General features: G+C 50.1%; 1 protein-coding gene across 3 annotated transcripts in view; it reads left to right on the plus strand.

Annotated features, from left to right (window-relative positions):
• HIP1R (huntingtin interacting protein 1 related) overlaps positions 1 to 26,116 on the plus strand; it is a 59,029-nt gene that overhangs the window by 26,856 nt on the left and 6,057 nt on the right. For all 3 annotated transcript variants that reach the window (XM_053280295.1, XM_053280297.1, XM_053280294.1), the window contains 29 exons: positions 136 to 199; positions 1,263 to 1,405; positions 2,503 to 2,559; positions 3,521 to 3,601; positions 4,645 to 4,721; positions 6,662 to 6,723; positions 9,029 to 9,169; positions 10,213 to 10,270; positions 10,436 to 10,511; positions 10,873 to 11,010; positions 11,280 to 11,338; positions 11,717 to 11,789; positions 13,439 to 13,622; positions 14,296 to 14,384; positions 15,181 to 15,297; positions 15,580 to 15,681; positions 16,575 to 16,769; positions 16,926 to 17,073; positions 17,297 to 17,383; positions 18,528 to 18,635; positions 19,654 to 19,790; positions 20,893 to 21,003; positions 21,509 to 21,567; positions 22,506 to 22,536; positions 22,781 to 22,843; positions 23,700 to 23,800; positions 23,927 to 24,032; positions 24,312 to 24,435; positions 25,578 to 25,639. In XM_053280295.1, coding sequence (XP_053136270.1) covers positions 139 to 199; positions 1,263 to 1,405; positions 2,503 to 2,559; positions 3,521 to 3,601; positions 4,645 to 4,721; positions 6,662 to 6,723; positions 9,029 to 9,169; positions 10,213 to 10,270; positions 10,436 to 10,511; positions 10,873 to 11,010; positions 11,280 to 11,338; positions 11,717 to 11,789; positions 13,439 to 13,622; positions 14,296 to 14,384; positions 15,181 to 15,297; positions 15,580 to 15,681; positions 16,575 to 16,769; positions 16,926 to 17,073; positions 17,297 to 17,383; positions 18,528 to 18,635; positions 19,654 to 19,790; positions 20,893 to 21,003; positions 21,509 to 21,567; positions 22,506 to 22,536; positions 22,781 to 22,843; positions 23,700 to 23,800; positions 23,927 to 24,032; positions 24,312 to 24,435; positions 25,578 to 25,639 — 2,850 coding nt within the window. In that variant the 5' untranslated portion in view covers positions 136 to 138. The remainder of the gene's footprint in view (positions 1 to 135; positions 200 to 1,262; positions 1,406 to 2,502; positions 2,560 to 3,520; positions 3,602 to 4,644; positions 4,722 to 6,661; positions 6,724 to 9,028; positions 9,170 to 10,212; positions 10,271 to 10,435; positions 10,512 to 10,872; positions 11,011 to 11,279; positions 11,339 to 11,716; positions 11,790 to 13,438; positions 13,623 to 14,295; positions 14,385 to 15,180; positions 15,298 to 15,579; positions 15,682 to 16,574; positions 16,770 to 16,925; positions 17,074 to 17,296; positions 17,384 to 18,527; positions 18,636 to 19,653; positions 19,791 to 20,892; positions 21,004 to 21,508; positions 21,568 to 22,505; positions 22,537 to 22,780; positions 22,844 to 23,699; positions 23,801 to 23,926; positions 24,033 to 24,311; positions 24,436 to 25,577; positions 25,640 to 26,116) is intronic.

The raw sequence follows: 26,116 nt of genomic DNA on the forward strand, positions 1-26,116 counted from the left end.
GTAGACAATGCTGTGTAATTGAAAATGTCGATTCTCCTTCCCTGGTTTCCCAACTGAATGATTGTCGCCAGGAACATGACGTCTGCGTCAATACTGTTTTTAATATTTGCTTTCTTGCTTGCTTGCCCCTCACAGGCTATGAGCATTAGTAAAGCCATCAACACCCTGGAAGCACCAGTGAAAGAAAAACATGCCCGCCGTATCCTTTTCCTTATGGCACTGGCTTGACCTCTTGAGGTCAAAAGTGGGGCCTGGGTTTTATTTCAATAGGTGAGAAGATACACATCTTTAGGTACAGATATAAACCTATAAAGTGATGTAAGCAAAGAAGAAAAGCCTCGTCCCTGCTAGGGATGTGCCTGAATTGGTTTGGCGCCTCCTTCGGGAGGTGCGGCAGCCCCATAGGGAGCCTGGGCCAGAAACTATGGGCCAGTGGCAGAGGAGGTAAGGACCTGCTGTCCTCTTGTATTTAAAGTTACCACTCGCCACTGGGCCAACTGAGCCCGCCTTGGGCACCTCCCTAGTCTCTGTCTATTAAGAACATACACAAGAGCAGCCCTGCTGGATCAGGCCCAAGGCCCATCTAGTCCAGCATCCTGTTCAATACAGTGGCCCACCAGATGCCTCCGAGAAGCCCACAGGCAGGGGGTGAGGGCCTGCCCTCTCTCCTGCCGTTGCTCCCTTGCAACTGGTACTGAGAGGCATCTTGCCTCTGAGGCTGGAGGCAACTGTAACCTCAAACAGCTTACGGTTATTATTTGCCTCACGTCCTGAAAACATGCTCTGCCCTGCCCCGCCCCGCCCGCCCCTTGTCACCAGTTGTTGGTGTTGGGGAAGGCAGAGAACACAGTGGTTAGAGTGCTGGACTAGGACCAGGGAGACCCGAGTTCAAATCCCCATTCAGCCATGATAGTAGCTGGGTGACTCTAGACCAGTCACTTTTTTCTCTCAGCCTAACCGACTTGTTGTGAGGAGAAACCTAAGTATGTAGTACACCGCTCTGGGCTCCTTGGAGGAAAAGTGGGATATAAATGTAAAAAATTATAAATAAATAAATAAAATAAATAAAATTGAATGTATCTATGGAAGGAGAATTTAAGCAGAGCCGGATGTGTTTGGCACCATCCCTGTTTTCTGATAATATAGTGTCTTCTCCCCGAGGTAACAGAAATTAAGATAAATGTTCCTAGAAATAGAAGAGCAACCGAGGCCGTCGGCTCTGACTTTCCTTTTATTTAAATTTGGCCTTGACTTCCGTGAAGGAATTATCTTGGGAACTCATCACGAGAAAGGAGCGTTTACTTTTTGGTCGTACGCAATTGGTCTCCCCCTGCCTAGCAGCGCCATCCTTAGCTGGAAGTTCTGCCACGTTCTCCACAAGGTTCTCCGCGACGGACATCCAAATGTAAGTGAACTGGTTTCCATCCATTTAGCCAGTAGGTAAGACATCTTTACGAAAGAGATAATGCACCTAGGATGGTCTTACTGCTCATTCTTATCAGCCAGACAATGTTCCCGCAAGAAAAGTTGAATTCTGCAACATGTATAAATTATTCAGCCTACTGCAGAATTATGTCCTGGCAACTCTTAAGAAAATGACGAAGGCCAAGAGGCTGGCGGAAGCAGGAACGGCTCACACGTACTTGTGAACTAACTTGCCAGTTCTTCAACTGCCAGCTGCTAAACTGTTTTCCTTCTCTGCCCAAGTTTTCAGAGTGGCTTATGCCATTTTCCAACCAAGTTAAGTGCCCAGAGATGAAAGTTTGGGCGGTATAAAAGTTAAATAAACAAACAAATAAATAAAAGTTCTTAAAGCAGTTTACATAGCTAAATAAATAATAATAAGCTTTATTTGTTAACTGCCTCTTAACAAATTCTCCTCTGGGTGGTTCACAACAATAAAACTATATCAAATTAAAACACACAAAACAAACAAATTACAATAGAAAATACAAAACACGGGTCAAAACATTTTTAAAAAACTTTTAAAAAAATTAATTTTAAAACACCCTTGAGTGAACAGAAAGGTCTTCATCTGGCATCTAAAAGAACAACGTGGTGACGCTAGATAGGCTTCACTGGGGAGGCGTTTCCATAAACGGGGTGCATCCCACTCCTGTCCCTAAAATGAGTGAGAAGACGGCTCCTTGTCCCAAAAGGGCTTGCCATCTAAAAAAACAAGAAGACCGTAGCAATTTTTAATAATATTGTATACTCCCCAGTGAGACTTTGGTTGGAAGTCTGGGATCAATCCTGCATCCCCTGGCATCATTGTTGATCTGTTCCTGATGTGGCCCTCCCTTACATAAGAACAGCCCTGCTGGATTGGGCCCAAGGAAGCCCATCTAGTCCAGCTTCCTGTTTCGCACAGTGGCCCACCAGATGCCGCTGGAAGCCTACAAGGAGGAGTTGAGGGCATGCCCTCTCTCCTGCTGTTACTCCCCTGCAACTGGTACTCAGAATACCACCTTTCTAAGCTGCTTCTCCTGCCACCTTCTCCAGGTTCTCCAAGACTGTCAGAGGTATCGGAGCAACATTCGAGAAACCGGGGACCTGTGGGTGAGTTCTAGGAAGAGCTTCGATGTGAACGGGTTTCGTCCAGGACTTCCCAACTTGTGGTCCTCCAGATGCTGCTGAACCACAACTCCCACCAATGAGCTGCAGCTGCGGTTGATGGGCGTGGTAGTCCAGCCACACCTGGAGGAAGCCCTGGCTTAAACTTTTCTTCAACTACTAGCTTTTCCTAGCATCTGCGTGCTAGGACTCTATTGTCCTGCTCCTTCTCCCCCAATGCAGCCCCTGCTGTGTTGCTCAGTTTCAGCCGCCCACTTTCAGCCACTCCCTCCCCTTCCTCCTCCTTCACGTCAGCCACCCCTTTCTGTCACCCTGCCGAGGCTCCTTGCGAGGAGGATGGCCGCGCCGGGGCTTTCTGTCCGGCCTACTCGGACAGCCATTGCGGTTCTCTCTTGCCCCGACCCGGCCGTTCTCTTCACGAGAAGACTCAGTGGGGGCGAAGTGATGGAGGCCAGTGGTTCAAGCCGACCTAGGCCGCCCCAGTGCCACTGCTCTTCCTGCCTTCAGTGCATCCTCCCACCCCGGTTCGACCGTTCTCCTCGCTTGGATGGGGAGGAGCGACCGAGGCCGCCATTGCTACCATGTCGCTACTCCTCTTGGAGCGGGCTGGAGGAGGGAGGTGCTCCTTGGCGTTCATTGGTTGCGGCTCTTGTGAGGGCGGGGCTTGCCACGTACGTCCTTAACCTTTTATCGAGAGAGAGAGAGAGAGATTGTTTTGAAGGCAGAGCCGTGTTTTATGTCCCTCCGCAACCAGTTAGCCCTGTTGGGGAGGGTTGCTTTGAGCAAGGAGGGCCATCCACAGCCCCCGTCTATTTCCCAAAGTACTCTTACTGCCAACTTGTTGTGACAGTTGCTGCCTCCCCATGTCTCTCTGGGACTGGCAGCAGCTAATCCCCGTCTTTTCTTTTTCTTTTTCTTTCTTGTGGTGCCTCTTTTCCCTCAACAGGGCCACTTGCATGATCGTTATGGGCAGCTCGTAAATATTTACACCAAACTTTTGCTCACCAAAATCTCCTTCCACCTCAAGGTAAGTGGACGAAACTGCCCTCCTCTCCTCCGCTGCCGAGATGTGCTGATCTCCTTTTGCACACCAGTAGCGGTTACCTAGGAATATAGGAAGCTGCCTTCTGCAGACCCGAGCTCAGTATTCTCTACTCTGACTGGCAGCAGCTCTCCAAGGGTTTCAGGCAGGGGTCTCTCCCAGCCCTACCTGGAGATGCCAGGAATTGAACCTGGGACCTTCTGCATGCAAAGCAGATGCTCTTCCACTGAGCGACGGCCCCATCCCAAAGAACATAGGAAGCTGCCTTCTGCTGAGTCAGGCCCCCGGTCTACTGAGCTCAGTATTGTCTACTCTGACTGGCAGCAGCTCTCCAAGGTTTCAGGCAGGAGTCTCCTCCAGCCTTACCTGCCAGGGATTGAACCTGGGATGTTCTACATGCAGACAGTTGTGGTTTTCATACCAAGAGCTGTGGTTTAGCATAGGCACGGTAGCCGATTCCTACATTTACATGTCTATTTCTTCCCCCTATCCAACCTACAAGAAGCCTCCATGAAAGTCACCTCCAGCAGAGATGTGGGGGGGAGCTAGTCTTGCTTGCTGGACAGAAGAGATGAAAAGTGGCTTTAAACTATGGTTGCCACCAAGCCCGTATTGCCCTGGCCTGACCAGGATTAAGGTTCAAACGTCAGAAAGCTCAAGGGCTGCTGGGCTCCGCCTACCCGATTCTGATTGGCCCCACCCCTCCCACTGGCCCCACCCCTAGCCCAGCCGGATTCTGCCTTGACTTTACTCCACGGCAAAGCTAAGCTTCAAGGCTGCCCTGACTTTCAGCTGAACCCAGACCATTGATGCACCCAGCCATGAACCTGCCTAGATGCAGAGTTCCTGAGTCTATGCATGAACTGAATGTATGAACGTGCCAAACAATTCTTGGCAAAGCAGCGTTTTTGTGACACTCACTGGGTTTGTTTAGGAGGGGGTTGGGATTGGCTAGAAAATAAATGCCACCAGTGGGGGGGCGTTGTCTTTTCCCCTTTTTTAATGGTGTGTGTTTTTTCTCCCCCAAGCATCCCGAATTCCCCCCAGGCCTAGAAGTGACTGACGAGGTGCTCGAAAAAGCTGCGGGGACAGATGTGAATAACATGTACGTTGTTTCCCCTCCTCTCCTGGTTACTCGAGATCTTGGACAAAGCATAATGGCTGCCTTTGTGCCCGGGGTGTAAACGGAGTGTCCTGAGAGTGAAACGCACCTCATTAAACATGCTTTGGCCAGGGCCCAGTTTGCTTCTTGGCTGCCTCACTCCCGTATTAGCGGAGCCTGCCGGCTCAGCCTCTCCTAGACGTCCAGCGCCTGAAACACAGCTTGCTTATTTCTGGATTCAGATTGGAGGTGCGGTTCCCTCGTAACTTAAAAAAGACACACATCTGTGTTGGCTGGATCGGCACCCAGAAATGGGCAAGAGTAACAACTGCAGGGTGGCTGATTGCTTGCAAGCATGACTGGTCCCCTTAGCTAAGCAGGGTCCGCCCTGGTTGCATATGAAAGGGAGCCTAGAAGTGTGAGCACTGGAAGATATTCCCCTTTAGGGGATGGAGCCGCTCTGGGAAGAGCATCTAGGCTCCAAGTTCCCTTTCTGGCTTCTCCAAGACTGGGCTGAGAGAGACTCCTGCCTGCAACCTTGGAGAAGCCGCTGCCAGTCTGTGTAGACAATACTGAGCAAGATGGACCTGTGGTCTGACTCAGTATGTGGCAGCTTCCTATGTTCCTTTCTCTGTCTGGCTGGGGCTCTGGGATTGGGGACGCTACTAGGATTCCCCTGTGCCTGTCGACTGTGCCGTAGAGCAGGGAGGCCTTTATGCCAAACTATAATATAATAGTTTAGCTACACTGCGCGGAAGGAGGCATCATCTCATACTGCATGGGAGATGGCAATGGTCAACCCCTCCTGTATTCTACCAGAGACAACCACGGGGCTCTGTCGGTGCCAGGAGTGGACTCGTCGGGATTGTGATCCCTTTAGGGACACGGAGCCATCTTTATTTATTTCTTTATTATTCCTCTACGTAAACTGCTTTGGAAACCTTTGTTGAAAAGCGGGATATACATATTTGTTGTTGTTAATGCCAAAGGGCGACTTGCATTAACTATAGCTTAGACCGTGTGTGTGTGTTCCCAACGTAGGGTCCTCCAGGTGTTGCTGAACTACAACAACCATCTCAACAACCACCACCAAGGAGTTGTAGTTCAGCAACATCTGGAGGGTCCCCTGGCTTAGGCTTTCACCCGTGATTTGTGTTCCAGTCCTCTGGGCATGCCGTCCCTTCTTCCCTGGGAATTCCTGAGCATTTTTTGTTTGTTCCAAACAATTACCTCCAGGCGGGGACATCATCTCCTACCATGTTTTGTTTTGTTTTTTAAAGTGGCAGCAGGTCAGCAGCGCCACCTAGTGGTCACTTTGGATTTTCACCATAGCACGGCACCAAGGGGGGCATTATGGGAGTTAAAACATTATGGGAGTTAAAACAGGCAGCTGTTGGCTGCCTGCTTGAATGACGCTGTTGCTGTCATAGGCGGCTGCCTTGCACCGAGACACACCATCGGTCCATCTAGCTCGATATACACTCACCGGCAGCGGCAGTGATGCAGTTGCACATCCGGAAGTGCAGAGGGTGCTCTCCATGACTGCCCCCATGGCCATGCCCACCCCAACAGCCAGAGAAGCCGAGAAGTACTAGTGCTCCATCCCTGCGCGTGCTCCCTCCACTACACCCCTGGGCAGCGGCTTTCCGAGGTTCCAGGCAGGAGTCTCTCCCAGCCCCACCTCAAGAAGCCGGGGAGTGAACCTGGGCTCTTCTGCATGCAAGGAGATGCTCTTCCACTGACCTCTGGCCCCATCCCCTTCGGGGAATGTCTTTCAGCGCTCACATGTAGTCTCCCATCCCAAAGCAAGGCAAGGCAGATCCTAATAAGCAAAGGGCACGATTCATGCTCGCTACCGCCAGACCAGTCCTCCTTCCCGAGAGGCGACAAGCCTTCCTTTACCCCAAGAGTAATATTGTCTCTCTTTACATTTTCTCCCTCAGCTTTCAGCTCACGGTCGAGATGTTTGATTACATGGATTGTGAACTCAAACTGTCAGAGTCAGGTAAGAGTCCACTGATCAACACTCTTGTTAATTTCCTTTCAGTGCTTTATATCCTAATTATTCTCTGCTGCCTGGAGCCGAGGACATCTCTGAGTGGGTTATCCTTCCCACGTGCTCCCAGGCAGGACTAATTGAAGATTGTTGACAAGCCTTAAGAGCGCAAGTGGGATAACCCTGCCCAGTTCTTTTAGTCCTGCTGGAGGACTAAATGGAGGCCGTTCCATTTTCAACTCCAGCCTTTTCAGTCATTCCAACCCTCCTTTTGGGGAGGGACGGAGTCTTTGGGTCTCAGAGCCCCCAATGAAACAGACAACGGGGGGCTAGAGCATCCAACCAAAACCGGCAGGGTTTTTCAAACCAACCCACACCTCAGAAACAACAATGACTTAACTCTAGCGGGTCTAGGGTGGGGCCATCTGCCAGCTTACTCCCAGACATGGCACACAACTACCACAGACCAGTGAGTTTTTGACTACCATTGTGACAGGCTACAGTATAGACCTGACGACCACTCCCCCCCCAGCAGATCCCTTCCCACACCAAGATCACCTTGGCCTTGGCCTGTCAAGCATATAGGTCTGCTGGACGCAATGCAACCCCTTCTGGACGTAAATGCTGTAGAGTTGGTTCCCTCCTCTCAACACGGCGAGGGAATTTATTCCATACTATTTACAGTGCCCAAGAAGGACAAGACCCTCAGGGCGGTCCTGGACTTGAAGTTCCCGGATCGTTGGGTCCCAAAGCGCGGGTTTCGCATGGAGTCTTTGCGTTCTGTAGCGGAAGCCTTACAACATCTAGACCTACTAACGTCCATAGATTTAAAGGAGGCATACTTAACATGTGCCAATACATCTTGGCAGCCGACACCTACTATGCTTCAAGTACTGCGGGGTACATTTTCAGTACAGAGCCCTCTCGTTCGGGTTTTCATCAGCCCCGAGGATTTTTACCAAGATACTGCTGCCACTCGTTGCATACCGGAGGCTACCGGGCATCCATATCTTTGCCTAGTTGGACGACCTCCTCTTAAAGTCTCCGTCTATTCTATTCTGTTCTGTTCTGTTCTGTTCTGTTCTATTCTATCTACCCTGTTTTCCCGAAAGTAAGACCTAGCAGTAATTTCTGATGTACCGCTAATTGCCCTAGTGCATTTTGGGGGGCTAAAATTAATATAAGACACTGTCTTATTTTCGGTGAAACACGGTATCTAATTTGCTAAGACATACCCGTGGCTAATCCCATGCATGGCAACTCTCGCGAAATTTCACGAGCGAGGGGAGGGGGAGAGGAAGGCAAACGGCTGCTGGCTGGCGAAAGGAAGCGGCACCCAACGAGAGGAGGTGGCTGCCAGGCTGGCCACCAGGGAAAGTGCTGCCTAATGGAGGAAGCAGCAGCTGCCAGGCGGTGAGAGAAAGTGCCATCTAGTGAGAGGAAGCGTTGGCTAGGGCTGACCGGCCAGCCGCCGAGAGGAAGTGGCGGCCGGAGCTGAAGGGAGGGGTGGGGGAGAACGAACTGGGGCTGAAGGGAGAGGGGTAGAATGGCTGAAGGGATGGGGATGACAGAGAGAACCAGGGGCGCAGATGCTCTGCCAGGTCAACCAGATTTATTTATTGATTTAGCATATTTTTATACCTGCGTATATAAGTTTTGTCTCATCTGTCCAAAGGACATTCTCTCAGAAGCATTGTGGCCTGTCAAGATGTATTTTAGCAAATTCCAGTCTGGCTTTTTTAATGACAAAACTGGAGCTTTTTGGCAGGTCACATCAGCTCTATGTCCACAGACAAAAAAATGAAGCTTGGCACGGCAATCCTCATGGTGAGAACTGACCGTAAAAGATGCCACACAGGACAAACAATGAATCGTATCAAAATCCTGTGCCATGGATGAGCCTCCACGTTCAGAGGCAGTGTACCTTCAATTACCAGATAAGCTGCCAGTAAAAGACACCACAAGGATTTATTATTTTTATTCAAATTATTCATATTTATATGTCATCTTTCATTCTAAGACACCAGGGCGGTTAACCACAAGATAAAAACGATTCAATAAAGCCGGAACAAAGACAGCTAAAAGTTTTTAAAAAGCAAAGGACAGCCCATTGGCCAAAAGCCTGGATGAAATGGGCTGACTCCATTTACCCTCCTTCACGTAGAGCTACATAAAACGCATCTTCCGACCCGTATCAGTTTCGCTCTGATACGGTGCCCCGAGCTCCTTGGAGGAAGGGCAGGATAGAAGCGTGAGATGCAAGGTTATTCTACTATTCATCGGCTGATCCTCCCCCCGCTCCTTCTCTGCTCAGTTTTCCGTCAGCTCAACACCTCCATGGCTGTCTCCCAGATGTCAGCAGTTCAGTGCCGGCTGGCCCCCCTCATTCAGGTCATCCAGGACTGCAGCCACCTCTATCACTACACCGTCAAGCTGATGTTCAAGCTCCATTCATGTAAGTCGCTCCCTGAGAAGGGAAGGGTTCGCCTGGTCCAAACCAAAGATGCTGGGATGTTGGTTTTGCTGATGCTGCCAGGCTCAGGCAATCGCTGCGATCGCATTTACTGCGCCTGGAGGAGTCCAGTGGTTTTCCGAACTCTGACTGGAGAAGCCCCAGGGTTCCTCGGCAACTTAGCCAACGGGGGAGGCACGGGTGGCAAGCGACGGCTGGGATGTGGGGAAGGGCAAGCTGCCAGGTATCCCACAATGCACCCCGTGAGCAGCGGGATCCATTGGGGAAGCTCCATGCTGCCTGGCCGCTCCTCCCCCTGGGCTCTGTGGCTGCCGGCACCGCCGCGACTCAGATGCCCAGAAAGTGAGGTGGGAGGCGTGTGCTTCTCCTCCGACCTCACTTTCCGCCTGAGTTTAAAATCAGGGCTACCCAGGAGGTGAGTGGTGGGGTTGGGAGTGGTCGTGGGGGCTTCTCACAACCAACCCGACCTGGGCTTGCCCTGCCCTACGCAGATAGGGCTGCTCGTGAGAAAGGGCCTCCTTGTCTGACATCCGCCGGCATTTTTAAGTGTGCAAACTCTACACACACAGCCGGGTCAGTTTCTCTCCATGTGCCCACTGACACTTCCAACTCGTTTTTTTCTTTGGATCGGCAAAGTGCTTTTGAACCACCCCACTCAATTTTCTACAGTTGTGTGCTGTGGGGTCTGGGGTGTGTGTGTGTGTAGGGCTGTCCTTGGAGACCCCTGGCAGGGTGCGGGGCCCAGGGCAAATCAGTGGGACCCCTTCCAGTTAGTTCTAATGGCCCTGTTTGTCATGCCCCAAGGACAGCCCTGTCTCTGTCTCTGTCTCTGTCTCTGTGTGTCTTTCCCCACTCCCACTCTAAAGCTGGGGGTGGGTGTGCAGAATGAGTTGTGCTTTGCTCAGGATGGTAGCCAAATTCCTCTTGGAATTCAGTTTCGAACCTCTGCCGGCTCTTTGGGCACCTTTTGGGGGGCCCTTTTAACACTCTGACCGGCTGCTTTGCAATTGTCTTGGCTATCTCAGGCCTGCCGGCTGATACCCTGGAAGGACATCGGGAGCGGTTCCACGAGCAGTTCCGCAGGTATGGTCGCCTTCTCGCCAGCCTCTGCCTGGCCTGTCCCACTTTGGACTGCGGGGAGTGGGGTGGGGGGGACCCTCAGGCAATCCAATGCCCCTCTGTTGTTTGAAAAACAGGTTGCAGGACTAGATGGACCTTGCATATTGGATCTCCTTTTCCTCCTTATAGCCTCAAAAGCTTTTTCAAAAGAGCTTCAGACATGCTGTACTTCAAGCGTCTCATCCAGATCCCCCGGCTCCCTGAGGTAATCTCTTTTTTGTTTCCTGCTTCGCTGCTGTAGAGCTCTTTCAGAAATAGGAACATCTAGCCCTAGTTTGGGGTGTGTGTGTGTGTGTGTTCGTGCCAAGCTTAAACTTGAGGCAGAAATCCTCATAGCACCAGGTCCCGTCTCCAGTACCCTGGGACATGTGCCGAAGCGGCAAGAGTGCCCTTGAGCATGTGCAGTGTACACTAATGTCACCGGTGAAGAGCCTCGTCCTGCCCTAATACGTTTGGAACCAGAGGCTCGATAAAGATTGGTGGTGCTGCATTTTTAGCTGTGCCAAGTTTGATTTTCACCAAAGCAAATGTAAACGTGATGGACTCCTTTTTTGTTCCTCGGGTAGAACCCCCCGAACTTTCTGCGGGCGTCAGCTCTGGAGGAGCACGTGAAGCCCGTAGTCGTGATCCCAGAGGAGGCCCCGGAAGATGAAGAGCCCGAGAATTTGATTGAGATCAGCACGGCTCCTCCTGTGGAGCAACCGGTGAGTAGTGTCCGGGGTCTTTGGACCAGCTGGCCAAGGTTGGGAAGAGACCCATTTAGTTCCTCAAAAGCTGTGGATTCCATCCCCACCCCCAGTTTACTTTGAGCTAACAATTAGCCCCAGTGGGTTTTATCCCCTGGGGCTAATTAACAATTAGCCCCAGTGGGTTTCCCTTGGGAAAATGTAAAGACAGAAGGAAGGGGTGCTTCTGAACAGCCGGAGGCTGCTCTCTCATTTGATTCATTCGCACACTTCATTTTCTTTTGCAGGTTGTTTCTGATATATTTGAGCAGACGTTTGGGCCTCCCAACGGTATAAGAGATGACAGGTAAGTCTTGTCTGAGCATAGTATAGAGAGGGGTTTTTAGCCAGTATGTGAATAAGGCAAGCTGTGTGTGTACAAGCTAGCTTCTTTTGAACAATCAAAAGTGCTGCACACACTATAGCACTTTTGGAGTGTTCAAAACAATATATACCGTAGTTCAGCAATCTTCACAATGTCCCTGTAAGGTGGTTCAACATGATTCTCGCCATATTGCTGATGGGGCTGGTGAGTTAAGCAAGCCTCTCCCTCTCAGCCTTGAAGCACCTCCTCCGTCTGCCTGCACAGCAGTGTTTAATGTTGATTCTGAGCTCTGGAAGTTGATGCTTATCTGCTCAAGAGGTCAAGCACTGAACCTCTTTCTTGTTCATTCTGTCTGTGCAGGGACCTTCAAATTGAGAACCTGAAGAAAGAAATTGATCTGCTTAGAGCCGAGCTGGATAAGATTAAGCTAGAGGTACGATTAGGGGTGTGTGCGGGCATGCTGGGTTTCTGCAGGAGTACAAAATTCGATACCCGGCACAGAATTCAGCTTCTTGTGAATTTCAGATATTTTTTTAAAGCAAGTTTCTAGCCCTCATGGCTGCCACAATAATGCTTGAAATTGCAGGCCAAATGCCTGCTGAAATCTCAAAAGCCAAAGGAATGTCTGAGTGTGTGTGTGTGTGTGTGTGTGTGTGTGTGTGTGTGTGTGTGTGTGTACGTACCATATTTATATTTAATGGCCACCCCTTGGTGTGCAGTATTAGTTTTTTTTTTAAAAAATTAATTTTAACATCTAAACTAAACCAATGTAAGCTGCCCATGGGATAGAGCAGGATAGAAGTCAACTAAATAAGTTGGGGTGGGAGAGCTTTGTGGCCCTCTATATACCTCCCTGCTTGCTCCTCTCAAAAGAATGTGCAAAACGGCAAATGCTGCAGAATCAATCGATCTTTATTGGTACGGTCACGGACTAGCAAATAACAGTATAGATCAGAGAAAAGGAGAGCCATTAGGTAACACACAAACTATGCTGTATCCTAACCCCTTTTGCAGAATACATGCTGGATTTTACTGGCCATCAAGCAGAACTTGGCGACGTTTAGAGATGTCTCATCTTTCTGGTCTGATAACACAAAACATAAATAAAAGAAATCCAAATGACCCGGGAAATTAGTTAAAAGCAGAGAAATGTAAAGCCGGCAAGTATCCCTAGACAGCTCACAATAAAGTAAGACTTGCGCTGTAGTTTCAGTAGCACCTGATGCACAGCAGCAAAGTCTTTGAGCATACGGGATTTTCTTGAATTTCCCTTCCAGCACTGCGGTAGGCGACGCCTTAAAAATGCTGCAGAATATATTATCCTTGGAGGCCTTCGGGAGACCCATCTTTTTAGCCTGGCTTTTACTATCATCTAGTTTTAATCTTAATGAGTTCTAATCTGGTTTATATGTTGTTTTTATTTTATTTATTTATTTATGTATGTATTCTATTTATATACCACCCTTCCAAAGTGGCTCTTTTACCTTACAACAAGGTAAAAACGATTAAAACAAGTTAACCGTTAAAATCAAAGCTATAAAAACAGAATAAAGCCAATTTAACAATTTAACAGTTTTATGATGTGTGTGTTGATTTTCCTGTAAACTTCCCTGAGCCATTTTAAGAAGGGCGTTGCATATACGGAATGAATCAGTAAAAGACTGCCGAAGTGCTCCTTTTGTGTCACGAATTGTGGTGGTGGAATTCCGCTTTGCTTGCTTTCTGCTCCTTTGCTGGTTCTGCTCCTTGCTTTCACTCCTTCAAGCGGTTTCCATATTGTACATTAGTCATCACTGTCTTGCATCCTGCTCCTAGATTTAAAAGCATTGTGGACTGCTTTGAATTGATTTTGCAGGAGAGTGTTAGATATAAAAATATAAATATAAACAAAAGTAAGTGTGTGTGTGTGTGTGTGTGTAAATAAAAATAAATGTGGTATATACCTTACATTTTTAATCTGAAGGGTACCTGCTGTGGTGTTGAGTGGAATGGGGAAGGATCTGGAAGCAGCAGGATCCTCTTTGGGGTCCTGTTTGGGGAGACGCCCCATGACTGTGTGTGTGTCATCTGCTCCCCTTCCAGGCTCAAAGGTACATCACTCAGCTGAAGGCCCAGATCAACAGCCTGGAGGCCGAGGTGGAAGAGCAGCGGAAGCAGAAACAGAAGGCGCTGGTGGATAACGCGCACCTCCAGGATGAGCTGGAGAGGCTGCAGAAGGCCAAGATGGAGGGAGACCGGAGCCGCGGGCTCTACTTGGAAGCCGAAAGTAGGTGCCGCCATTGGGACAGCTGGTGTCTGTCCGTGTGGTTGATCCTTTTTCAAGAAAAAGTTGCCCTCAGTTCCTGCCTGTGGGCTTCTCAGCGGCATCTGGTGGGCCACTGTGCGAAACAGGATGCTGGACTCGATGGGCCTTCTTGGGCCTGATCCAGCAGGGATGTTCTTATGTTCTTAGTTATTAGAGAGAAAATTTTCTCCCTCCCGCAAAACTCTGATGGCCAGGAAATTTAGGACTGACAAAAGGAAGCATTTTCCCCGACAACGCATAATTGCTCTGTGGAATTCTCTGCTTCAGGACAGGGTGATGGCCACCAACATGGATGGCTTTAAGTAGGGCTTAGAGAAACTCATGGAGGACAGGTCTGTTGGTGGTGATAGGCTGCTGTCAGGCTCCGAGACAGAAGGATTCTGGATCCCAGTTGCCGAGGAGCAACAGCAGCAGGAGAGGGGGCCAGCCCTCAGCTCTTGCCTGTGGGCCTCCCAGAGGCATCTAGTGGCCCACTGTGGGGAACAGGACGCGGGCCTAGATAGGTCTGGCCCAGCAGGTCTGCTCTTATGGCTCAGAGGCTGTCAGTCTTATGCCTCCGACTCAGCAGATACTGGGGAGCCACAGCCCAAGTGTAGGACAAAAGCGACTCTGATCATATCCTTCTCTTTGCCAGAGAAGGCCAGTGCCACAGAAGTCCGCTACATCAAGTTGAAGGAGAAGCACAGTGAGCTGATCAACACCCATGCGGAGCTCCTGAGAAAGGTAACCCGGCTGTTGTGCCTGCCGGTTTCCATACATTTTCATGGGTGGGTTCGGTTGAGTGTCCATGAGCTCTGCGGGCTTAGCCCTTGCTTGGCTGAGCTTTCTCCTGGCCCAGGTCCCTAGACGCCCAAGCGGGAATCTGAACAGGCCTCCTGTCCCCACTAACTGAGCCAAGAGGCCCCTTTTAAAGTGGGGATTCCCTTTATTTAGCAAGGGGAGAGCAGCTGGCCCTATCCAGCCCCAGCACAGCATCCCTCCCATGGCTGTTGCTGGTATCTGCCGTATGTTTCTTCTTTAGATTGTGAGCCCTTTGGGGACAAGGAGCTGTTTTATTTTGCCCCTGCTCACTTGGCAAAGAGGCACCTTTTAATGTGGTGATTCTCTTTGTTTAGCAGGGGGAGAGTAACTGGCCCTCTCCACCCCCAGCACAGCACCTCCAGTGACTGTTGCTGGTGTCTATCTGATGTTTCTTTTTTAGATTGTGAGCCCTTTGGGAACAGGGAGCCTTCTTCTTTATTTATTATTTCTCTGTGTAAACCGCCCTGAGCCATTTTTGGAAGGGCGCTATAGAAATCAAATTAAATCATCATTTATATCTATCTCTGTAAAACACTCTGGGAACTCTTGCTGAAATGTGGTGTATCATCACAACCCTTCCTGCTCTGCCAAAGATTCAGTAGAAAAGGGCACTCGCTTTTCTGATGCTTTTCCATGCTTGTCTGATGGCTTCCACCCAGTGTGTGTGTGTGTGTGTGATATAATATAATTAACATAAGATACACTTTTTAAAATCAAGAACGCAGACACTGCCAAGCAGCTGACGGTCACCCAGCAAAGCCAAGAGCAAGTGGCCCTGGTCAAGGAGCAGTTGGCGTTCCAGATGGAGCAAGTCAAACGGGAGTCCGATATGAAGGTATGGCTTTGGCATGAAAGAAGCTCTCGTGCTCAGGGTCTCTTCCCAGACATTCTCATCATCTCTCCTTCCAAAAGTCGCATTTGGTCCCTCTTCTAAACCTATACGCAGGGCCACTCTTGACTGGCTCAGGGGAGCTGGAAAAGGCTCGGGGACTGATTTTGAAAAGAGGTTAAGCAAATCTCTATGTCAGTTGTCAGCAAAAGCAGTTTACATTGCAGTTCTAAACGAAGTGTGGTATTTCTCTCTCTCTCTCTCTCTCTCTCTCGGGTCTGGGTGTAGTTAGAAGACCAGACTCTGCAGATGGAGCAGGTGAAGAGAGAGCTGGAAGCCAAGAAAGAAGAGCTGGTTCAGCTCCAGCAGTCACTCAGCCACTCCAAGCAGGTACGTGCTCAGGGCCAGGTGGCCAGCAATTAAAAGGGGTCTGGGATTCGGGAAGTCCCACTGATCTGAACGGGAGCTGCACCAGAGCAGGTGTGTTTCCTGGTGAGGGTTATGCCCCATAGGTCAGATGTCGGCCTCCATGCTGCTATTTGCTGTGTCCGCAGAATGGTGCATGTTCTCGGGTTGTGGAGGAGTACGTAATTGACTGCTCCTCCCGTCCCTGGGAAGCCCATCCTCACGCTTTGGGTATGGCCAGACACTAGAACTTCTGAACCCTTGCATTCCTCTGTCAATTCACCTGCGGTGTCTGAGGGCAGACTCTCCCACTGAAGGCCATTTGTTCCTAGAAGTATTCCTTGTAACTGGAATTCCCAGATGTTGCCGACTACAACGCCCATCATCCCCAACCAAAGGCCATTGCAGCTGGGGATGATGGGAGTGGTAGTCAACATCTGGGAATTCCTGTTACAAGGAAACACCGGTGGTTCCCAGGCCCCAAAATCCGCGCTGACCGTCCATGGGACTAAATTCCTCCCAAATGAGGAGCGAAAAGCACGAATCTGTTAGCAAATTTTGATCAACAATTAATTAGATTATTAATTCGGGATGGGATCAAATATTATTCTTAAGTAACTGGTTAACGTAATGGCTCATTTGCTGTTACGGTGCATGGTTTGTGGGGTATGGCGCATGATACATGATGCATACTGCATACATACATGCGTATGGCGCATGATGCGTATATAGGTGGCCCAGGGCTGTAATAAAGGAATGGAATTGACATTGAAAAGTGGCCGTAGCAGGGGAGGGACACGATGGACGGGACAGAGCAGAGTTGGAGCCCAGCGACTGAGCAGTCGGACGCCTTCCTCCTTGCTTCATTTTTTTTGCAGGTTGGCTCTGGCCTCAACTCCCAACTGGAAGCCCTGAACGCTGAGAAGGACGTGCTGAGGAAATCAGTCAGCGAGAAGGAGTGCGAGCTCATTGCCACGCGGGGCCTGATCCAGGAGAAGGAGCTGCTGTTGAACCAGGAAGCTGAGAAGAGGGCCAAGGAAGTCCAGGAGCTGCAAGGGAAACTTGCGGAGAAGGTAGCCGAGGGGTGGCCATGAAGCCAGGCCAGGTTTTTGTGCCTTGGGGAGCTTTCCTTTTGGTGGAGGGGCAGGGAGGTGGGGAGTGGCCAGGAGCAAAGGCTGGGAGGGCGATCCAGGGAGGCCTCTTGACACGGTTGGCTTCCCCCCCCCCAGAAAAGCCAGGAGCAGAACCTGCAGCAGAAGCTCCTGGATGACCAGTTCAGCCTCCTGCAGGGGACGGTGAAAGAGGCGGAGGTCATTCTCCAGGACGCCATTGCCAAGCTGGACGATCCCTTGCACATCCGGTGCACCAGTTCACCAGGTAGGCCCAGCGAGGCCTCAGGGGGGGTCTGCATCCGGGGCTGGGTTTCCCCCAAGAGCCCGCTGCTGTCCCTCTTGTGGCCATGCAGAATAGACTCTTCAGCTGCAGCGCCTCCTGCGGGAGCGACGACTGGAGTCTCTCTCTCTCTCTCTCTCTCTCTCTCTCTCTCTCTCTCTCTCGCTCGCTCGCATGGCTGACCTAACTTTCCCTTCCCTCTTTGCAGATTACCTCGTCAGCCGGGCACAGGCAGCTCTGGAGTCGGTGGCTTCTGTGGAGAGTGGCCACGAGCGCTACCTGGCAAACATGGCAGGTAAAAGGCCTACCTGGGGGCCATGACCGGTCCCTGCCTTGAGGGCTGCTTGTTCCAAGCAGGGAGAGGGGGCCTCGCTCTGGATCGTCCCCTAGTTTAACCAAGCGTACCCCTTCTCTCGCAGACCTTCAGCTCAGATCCCCCCATAGAGATTGATTGAATGACTGTGTGTGTATAAACCTCTCTCTGTGTGTGTGTGTGTGTGTGTGTGTGTGTATGCACACACACCGACACACATGTTTAAGTATTGCAATTGTGAGACAGGCTATTCCAGTCGCTGGCCTACATCCAGACTAATGAGTACTCGCACTGAAATTATTTTATTTTTATTTTATTTTATTTTTTATTTTTTATTTTAACATATTTTTATACCACCCAAAACTTACATCTCTTGGTGGTTTTCAACAGCTCAAAAACAACAGAAAAATTTAAGACATTAGTTAAAACAAAAATGATAACAATTTTAAAAATTTTAAAACAATATTTTAAAATAGTGTTAAAACTATTAAAACCATATTTAATCTAAAAGCCTGGGTGAACGGAGGCGTCTTTAAAGACTTTTAAAAAGCTGTCAGAGATGGGGAGGCTCTTATTTCAGCAGGGAGCGCGTCCCAATGCCTCGGGGCAGCAGTGGAGAAGGCCCGTCCTTGAGTAGCCAAATTAATGGGATGAGTGAAATTATCCCATTAACATCAATGCTTATGAGTAGCGTCATCCAGTGACTGGAATAACCAAATGGCCCAGCGGCCGCATCGGGAAGCAGGCAAGCTCTGGGCAGTATTCCCTCCAACAGGGATTCCCAGATGCTGTTGACTACAACTCCCAGCATCCCTGGCTGCAGTGGCCTTTGGCTGGGGATGCTGGCAGTTGTAGTCAACAACATCTGAGAATCCCTCTGGCCGCCTGCTGTGCCTTGACGTGGGGATTCGGAGTGTGGGAAGCAGGAGGAGAAGAAAGCAGCTCCGCATGGACCCTAAAGTGGCGCGGACGTTTGCCTGCGTAGATTTCACGCCCGTAAAATCTGTGTCCAATCGTGCCTCTGTGGCATCCTGTTTGAAGGGCACAACTTTGGGGAGTTTGTCTCCCTCCGTCTCAGGAAGGAGGTTATCCCTCCCTCTGCTGATCCCCACTCCTCTCTTTCCAGATGCCACGGGGCTGGTGAGCGCCTTGGCCCAGTTTGCCCACCTGACTGCAGACTCCATCATCAATGGCAGTGCCACATCCCACCTGGCGCCCACGGACCATGCCGACAGTGAGTGGTTCTCCAAGCACGTGAAACGTGGCTGGGGTGCTGTTGCCGCCAGCCGCTGAAAAAGCCTCCTTAAGATCCTAGTAGAATGGACGCCGTTTGCAAGCATTCCTCTGGCGGCAGTTTCGGGGGGAGGCCTACACAGCATCCCGAAGGGAAGCGCGCCCCCACCCCCAGCTGGCCTCCAAGCATGTGCGGCAGCCATTCGAGTGGTCAGCCAGGCAGTTGAGCGCCCTGCTGACCACTCAAATGGCTGCCGCATCGCTCTGTGCCTCTCGAGTCGGTTTCTATGAGGCATCGTTCCCCGTTCCAGTGGGAACGTATCGTTCCAATGGGAGAGTTTCCCCACATTTTCTGGAAAGTTAATGAATTTTTCCAAGGTTTTCCTCTTTTCCCGATAGTCTGGGTAAGGTCTGCAACCTACCCACGAAAACAAGCGCGTTTCTCTCTTGCGGGGTATGCTTTGGGAGTTCCGTGTCAGGCAGTGAGGGCTTTGCATCCTGAAGTGGCTCCATGCAAAATACTTATTTATTTACATTTTTATATCCCGCTCTTCCTCCAAGGAGCCCAGAGCAGTGTACTACATACTTAGGTTTCTCCTCACAGCAACCCTGTGAAGTAGGTTAGGCGGAGAGAGAAGTGACTGGCCCAGAGTCACCCAGCTAGTTTCATGGCTGAATAGGGATTTGAACTCGGGTCTCCCTGGTCCTAGTCCAGCACTCTCACCACTACACCGGCTCTCTTTTGATGTTGGTGTTATTGACACTGGCAATGCCTGAAGCCTTTTTGAACCAATCTGTGATGGGTGGTGCAGTTTATTCCACTCCACCCCATTTGTAGCTCTGCATGGTTTGGCTGCCGGTAGATTTAATACTAGGTCTAAACTGGCTTCTTCAGCATCTTCTTCAGTTAATTAACCAAAAATAAGCCTGTTCTGGTGCCACCCAGCGAGCCTGGCTAGATTCCACTCCCCTCTTGCACTGTTGAGCCTTGTCGTCTGTCTTTCCCCCCCTCTTGCCAGAATTGACGGAAACCTGCAGAGACTGTGGGCAGCAGAGCCTCAACTTTCTAAACAAGCTGAAAGACAAACAGTCTCTGCGACAAGCAGATCCGGCGGAAGTGAGGAGGACGCTCCAGGGGCTGCTTCAGCTGGGACAGGTAGGGAGAGAGAGCTACGGCGTGGATGGAGGGCGACATGGCCGCCGTCACATAGTGGGGGACGTGCAGTGGTGGAGCGCGTCGTTTGCAAGCAGAAGATCTCAGGTTCAATCCCTGGCCATCTCCTGTTAGAAGGATCTCAGGTAGCTGGTGATGGGAGGGAAAGGCTTGGAGAGCTGCTGCCGGTAGGAGCAGAACATAGCGGGCTCGGTGGTATGCTAGACTCTGTTTGGCAGCATCATATTCAACTAGACACCAGTCATACAACATGCTAAAAAGGAAATCAGCTTCTTCCTAGATCAGTCCAGTGAGTGAGTGGGAGGAGCCAAACGTCCAAAAGGCTTTTTTCAGAAGGACAGGAGGGATTGAGCAGACCAGCCTTCCTCATCAAGAATACGTAGGAAGCTGCCATATACTGAGTCAGACCATTGGTCTATCTAGCTCAGTATTGTCTTCACAGACTGGCAGCGGCTTCTCCAAGGTTGCAGGCAGGAATCTCTCTCAGCCCTATCTTGGAGATGCAGCCAGGGAGGGAACTGGGAACCTAGATGCTCTTCCCAGAGCGGCTCCATCCCTTAAGGGGAATACCTTCCAGTGCTCACACATCAAGTCTCCCTTTCATATGCAACCAGGGTGGACCTTGCTTAGCTAAGGGGACAAGTCATGCTTGCTACCCACAAGACCAGCTCTCCTCTCCTTGAACATAGGAAACTGCCATATACTGAGTCAGACCATTACTCCATCTAGCTCAGTACTGTCTACCCAGACTGGCAGCGGCTTCTCCAAGGCTGCAGGCAGGAGTCTCTCTCAGCCCCATCTTGGAGATGCTGCCAGGGAGGGAACTTGGAACCTTCTGCTCTTCCCAGAGCGGCTCCATGCCCTGAAGAGGAAGAACTTCCAGGGCTCACACTTCTAGTCTCCCTTTCATATGCAACCAGGACGGACCCTGCTTAGCTAAGGGGACAAGTCCTGCTTGTTGCCACCAGACCAGCTCTTATGGAGCAGTTCCAGGTGAATCTGCCACCCATGAATTTTGTTGGTTTCCCCCTGTGGTCACGTTTTCCCCTTGGGACCTTGCATCTGTTTTTTCTTTCCCCCTCAGGAACTGAGGCCTAAAAGTTTAGACATCCGGCAAGAAGAGCTGGGCGACATGGTTGACAAAGAGATGGCTTCCACCTCTGCAGCCATTGAAGATGCAGTTCGGAGAATAGAGGTGAAATGAGCCTGGTTAATGGCTGTTCCCCCACCTCACTTACCTCCTTAGCTTAAAAAATAAAATAAAATAAAATAAATAAAAGAAGTACTCTTCCAAAGGCAAACGGGAATACTTCTTCACACAATGTGGAACTCACTGCTACATGATGTGGGGATGGCCACTGGTTTATAGAGCTTTAGAAGGAGATCAGGCAAATTTGGGAAGGAAAGCCGTTCATAAAGAGCCATGAATGGCTCTTTGATGGGTAGCCATGACGGGCAAATGGAACCTCCATTTTCAGAGGCAGTATACCAGGCTGCTTGAGGGAGGGCAAGCAAGAATAGAGACTTCATGCCTTCCTATTGTGCTGTAGGCCTCCCAGGAGCTTCTGCCTGGCCACTATTGGAAACAGAGCACTGGGCTAGATGGGCCATATGGTCCGATTCCCTTCAGTGTTAGGAGCGGACTGTGGGTGTCTTTGGCGAGACCTGTCTGAATGCTGCCACCTTCCGTTCTTCTGCAGGAAATGATGAACCAGGCCAGGATAGAGAGCTCTGGTGTGAAACTGGAAGTAAACGAGAGGTGAGTTGTGTTGGTGTGTGCTGGGCGAGAGGGAAGCAGCTTCAGTGGGGCTTGCATGATCGGAGAACCGGGGAGGTATATTTAGCGAAAGCTAGAAGCATCCCAGAGAGGTCTGTCTGCCACCGAAGAGTGTAAAAAGATAAATTCTGAAGCAAAGGATGGGTGGCGGTCCAAATTCTTGCATTCTGTTGACGGGGGTGTCCGCCTGGACTACAACTCCCATTATCCCCAGATGCAAGAAATGGCGGCAGGAGATGATGGGAGTTGTAGTCTAGCCGCAGCCGGAGAGCTTCAGGCTGGCCAGCCCTGGCAAAGATGCAACCTTGAAGTCAGAAGCCGCAAGTCAGAAACTCTGCATTCCTGGTCACCAAGTCAAGTGCATTTAAGAGAGATCGTCTTCTTCATTACGAGCCCCACTGCTCATTGAGGTCATCTGAGGAGGTCCGTCTCCATTTACCGCCAACTTGTCTGGTAGCTACACAGAGAAGGGCCTTCTCAGTCGCTGCCCCGAGATTGTGGAATGTGCTCCCTGCTGAGATACGAGCCTCCCCATCTCTGGCAATTTTCAAAAAACACCTGAAAACCCATCTTTTTGCCCAAGCTTTCTCAGCTTCCTAAATTTTTAGGGTTTAATTTCTGGTTTATTTTAAAATTGTGTTTATGTTCTTTGTATATGTTTTGACTGTTTTTATGCTATTGTTAGCCGCCCAGAGACAAAAGTTTAGGGCGGTGTACACATCTGATGAAATAAATAAATAAATAAAATTGAATGCCGTATCCTAGCAGTTTGCCAGGATACAAAGCCCACAGTGGCCCGTTTGGTAGGCGTCCCTTTGGCATCTCTAGGTTGCCTTTTTGTCTTGGTGATTTCATCCCCAAAGCAAAGGCTCCATCAGCCCAGCTTACGTATCTTTTTGTGTTCTGCTTGTTTGCCACAGGATCTTGATCTCCTGCACAGACCTGATGAAGGTGAGTGCCTTTCTCACTAATGACAGCCACACGCCCGTCTGCCGCCAGATGGTGGGGTGGGAAAGTATTTAGGCTCTGCCCGGCTAATCAGATCTTGAGATAATCAGGACACCCTTTTTAATGCAAGGCTAATATTGCCGCTAAGGCGGGAGCCTCAAGTTGTGGAGGGTTTTATTGTGCGTGGGAAGCCTTCAAGTAGAGTTGTGCTTTCTCAACAGAATGGTCATTTTTCTCCCCCTCTCAGGCGATCAGGCTTCTTGTGATGACATCAACGCATTTGCAGAAGGAGATTGTAGAAAGTGGACGGGTAAGGCCAGTTTGTTTTGATTTTTTTTTTTTTTTGCATATATCAGTTGTATATCAAATATATTAATAAGTGCATCTTCTTTTATGTAAGCTGCCTGGAGATATTGTATATCAGGTGGTCTGTAAACCTAATAAACTGTTGGTGGGGGGCAGGGGTAGAGCTTGCATCCCGTTCTTCTTGCCACCTCTAAGCTTCAGGCAAGACTTTGTCTCTCTGTGAAGCCCTGAAGTCTACGGAAAGGGCTGTATTCAGAATCTGCGGAGGTACTTTGGCTTCCACTCCCCATCGCTCAGTGTCAGACAGAGCACCCGCTTTGCACGCAGAAGGTCCCAAGCTCCGTCTCCAGCCTCTCCAGAGAAAGGAGCTCAGGTCGCAGAGCTGGCCCAAGGGCCTGGGGAACTGGAGGACACAGTATATCGACCAAAGGGTCTGATTGGGGTTCACAGTGCTGCCTAAGATGGAGAAGGGTCCAGAGCTCAGCCGCAGAGAACATGTTTTGTGTCTGGATCCTAGGTTCAAGCCCAGTTCGCTTTGGTAGGCAATGGGCCTGGGGAAAACTTTGGGGAGCGACTGCTGCCTGTCTGAGTAGGCAGTACTGAGCAGTTTGGACCAATGGTGTGACTCAGCATACAGAAGTTTTGTGTTCTCTGTCTAACCACAACCTTTTTTCCCTGTCTTGGAAAATAGGGCCATGGTTTCTGGACAGAATTTGCAGCCCAGCATCTTCCCTTTGTTTGTTTGTTTGTTTGTTTGACTTGTATACTGCCCAAACTTTCATCTCTTATGACTTAAGTCTGCCTATGGACTCATTATCCTGAAATGTAACCTGTGTCTCTTGTCTCTCGTCCAACACTAGGGGGCAGCAACACCACGGGAATTTTATGCCAAGAACTCCCGTTGGACCGAGGGGCTGATCTCTGCTTCCAAGGCCGTGGGATGGGGAGCAACACAGCTTGTGTAGGTATCTGGGATGCTCGGCTGTTGCTGGTTGTGTGGGGACATGCGAAAGTGCCTCCAGGACTGCATCCGCCTGCCTGGAAAGGGGCTGTTTCTCTAACCTGCTTTTCTCAATCCTCCTTCCAGAGAGTCTGCAGACAAAGTTGTCCTCCACACGGGCAAATACGAGGAGCTGATTGTCTGCTCGCATGAGATTGCCGCCAGCACAGCTCAGCTCGTAGCTGCCTCCAAGGTACACGCCCCGGGGCGTGAAAGAGGGGCCCGCCTCCTGTGGCTGTGAATGGGCAGAGCTTCGTGTCCCACACGTCTGCAGCTGCACCTCGGAAGCAGCAGGCCTGGGGGTGGGGGGTCTCCGGTTTTTGAGAGGCTCTCTTGGTTTCTGGCTTCTCTGTGGAAAGCAGCTGGTGGAATTCTGGATGAGAGCACCGATCCGTGGGGATAGCTGGCCTTTGTGGTCACAAGCATTACTCCTTGAGAAATGCTAACCGTGTCTTCTTGATGCTGATGCCAGGTGAAAGCAGAGAAGCACAGCAAGAATTTGAGCAAGCTCCAGGAATGCTCGCGCACCGTCAACGAAATGGCTGCCAACGTTGTGGCGTCCACGAAGTCCGGGCAGGAGCAGGTCGAAGATAAAGGTGAGGCATGAAGAAGTGGGCACGGAGCCGGAGGCCACTGCAGAATTAGGACCGCCTGCCGTTTTGAAATGTTTGTTTTGCTATACATGTTTTAAAGTCCTGTTTAGACATTTATAAACAGAACTGTGTTAAGAGCCAGAACAACAGACAAATTCACTCCGCTTACAAAAAGTAAACTTCTGTCCTATGTTGGAAAACTGCGTTGACTTTAAATGTGGCAGAGGGCCTGTTTTGCAAGCCGAAGGTCCCAAGTTCAGCCCCTGGCGTCTGCAGGTAGGGTTGGGAAAGACCTTTCTCGGTCTGAAACTCAGGGAACTGTGGCCCATCAGTGTGGACAAACTGAGCTAGAGGGGCTTATGGTTTGGCTCTGGATTGGATCACTTCATAGGATCTTAAGCCCAGGAGTACAGAACCCTTTTCTCAACTGCGTGAGACATAGGAAGCTGCCATATACTGAGTCAGACCATTGACCTATCTAGCTCAGTATTGTCGTCACGGACCGGCAGCAGCTTCTCGAAGGTCACACTTCTAGCTTCCCATTCATATGCAGCCAGGGTAGACCCTGCTTAGCTAAGGAGGCAAGTCATGACAAGACCAGCTCTCCTCTCAGGACACTCCTCAATTTCCTGTTTTAAAATGTGACACATGTTCGCTGCTCTTCCTATGTGATGGGAGCTGATCCAAGTTCCTAGTCATCTTTATGACAAATACGGGCATTTTTATTGCTGTTTACGGGTATTTTTAGTTCCCAAAGCAGTTTACATAGATATAAATAAATAAAATGGCAGCCTGTACCCAAAGGGCTCATAATCTGAAAATGAAACATAAGATAGACACCAGCAACAGCCGCTGGAGGGGTGCTGTCTTGGGGATGGATAGGGTCAGCTGCTCTCCCCCTGCTAAATAAAGAGACTCACCACTTTAAAAAGATGCCTCTGCTCAGTTAGCAGAGGTTTTGGGCCCTAAATCCTTGTAGGTCAGAAACTACGTTGCTGTGGAAGCAGCCACACCCTCCCACGGAGAAGGGAGCTAGCTTTGGCCAAGGGGAATAGCTTCTCTTAAAAGAGGATGCTTCTCTCCCTGCACTCCCAGAAAGCATGTGACTTTTACAGTAAAGCTGGTCTCTTTTTCTCTTCTGCCAGACACCATGGACTTCTCTGGGATGTCCTTAATCAAACTCAAGATGGAGGAGATGGAGTCACAGGTATGTAGGTCTCTGAAATGTTGTCATGGGGAAAGTTCCAGTGGAAACAGAAGTAGGCTTAGGCTGATGTGGTTTCTGACCCTTGCACCCCACCTCTTGCTTGAAATAATCAGGAGGGCAGAAATCCAAGAAGTTAAAGATTACAGCACAGTTAAGCCATTTAACTCAACAATCCATCCATCATGGCTTCAAGCAACAATAATCGGAGATCGTCAAGAGGCAACACCCAAATGCCCACTGGGTGTCTCTCCGCTGCCTGTTGAAAAGCAAGCAAAGGGGGCGGGGGGGAGTAGCACATGTTGCAAGGTTTCCCAAAGGTTAGCACCCCGTTGAGCAAGGCCCCTTCCCCTCAGCAGGAGAACTCAGAACAGGGCCCGAGGCTTGGGCAGATTCATAGAGGAGATCTTGATAGGTCTCAGAGCGCAGGTGGTCTCTGGTTTAAAGTAGCGTGGCCTGTTACTGGGGAGAGGGTAGGTT

The sequence above is a fragment of the Hemicordylus capensis genome, chromosome 15 (genome assembly GCF_027244095.1).
Source record: "Hemicordylus capensis ecotype Gifberg chromosome 15, rHemCap1.1.pri, whole genome shotgun sequence".
Lineage (NCBI taxonomy): Eukaryota > Metazoa > Chordata > Lepidosauria > Squamata > Cordylidae > Hemicordylus > Hemicordylus capensis.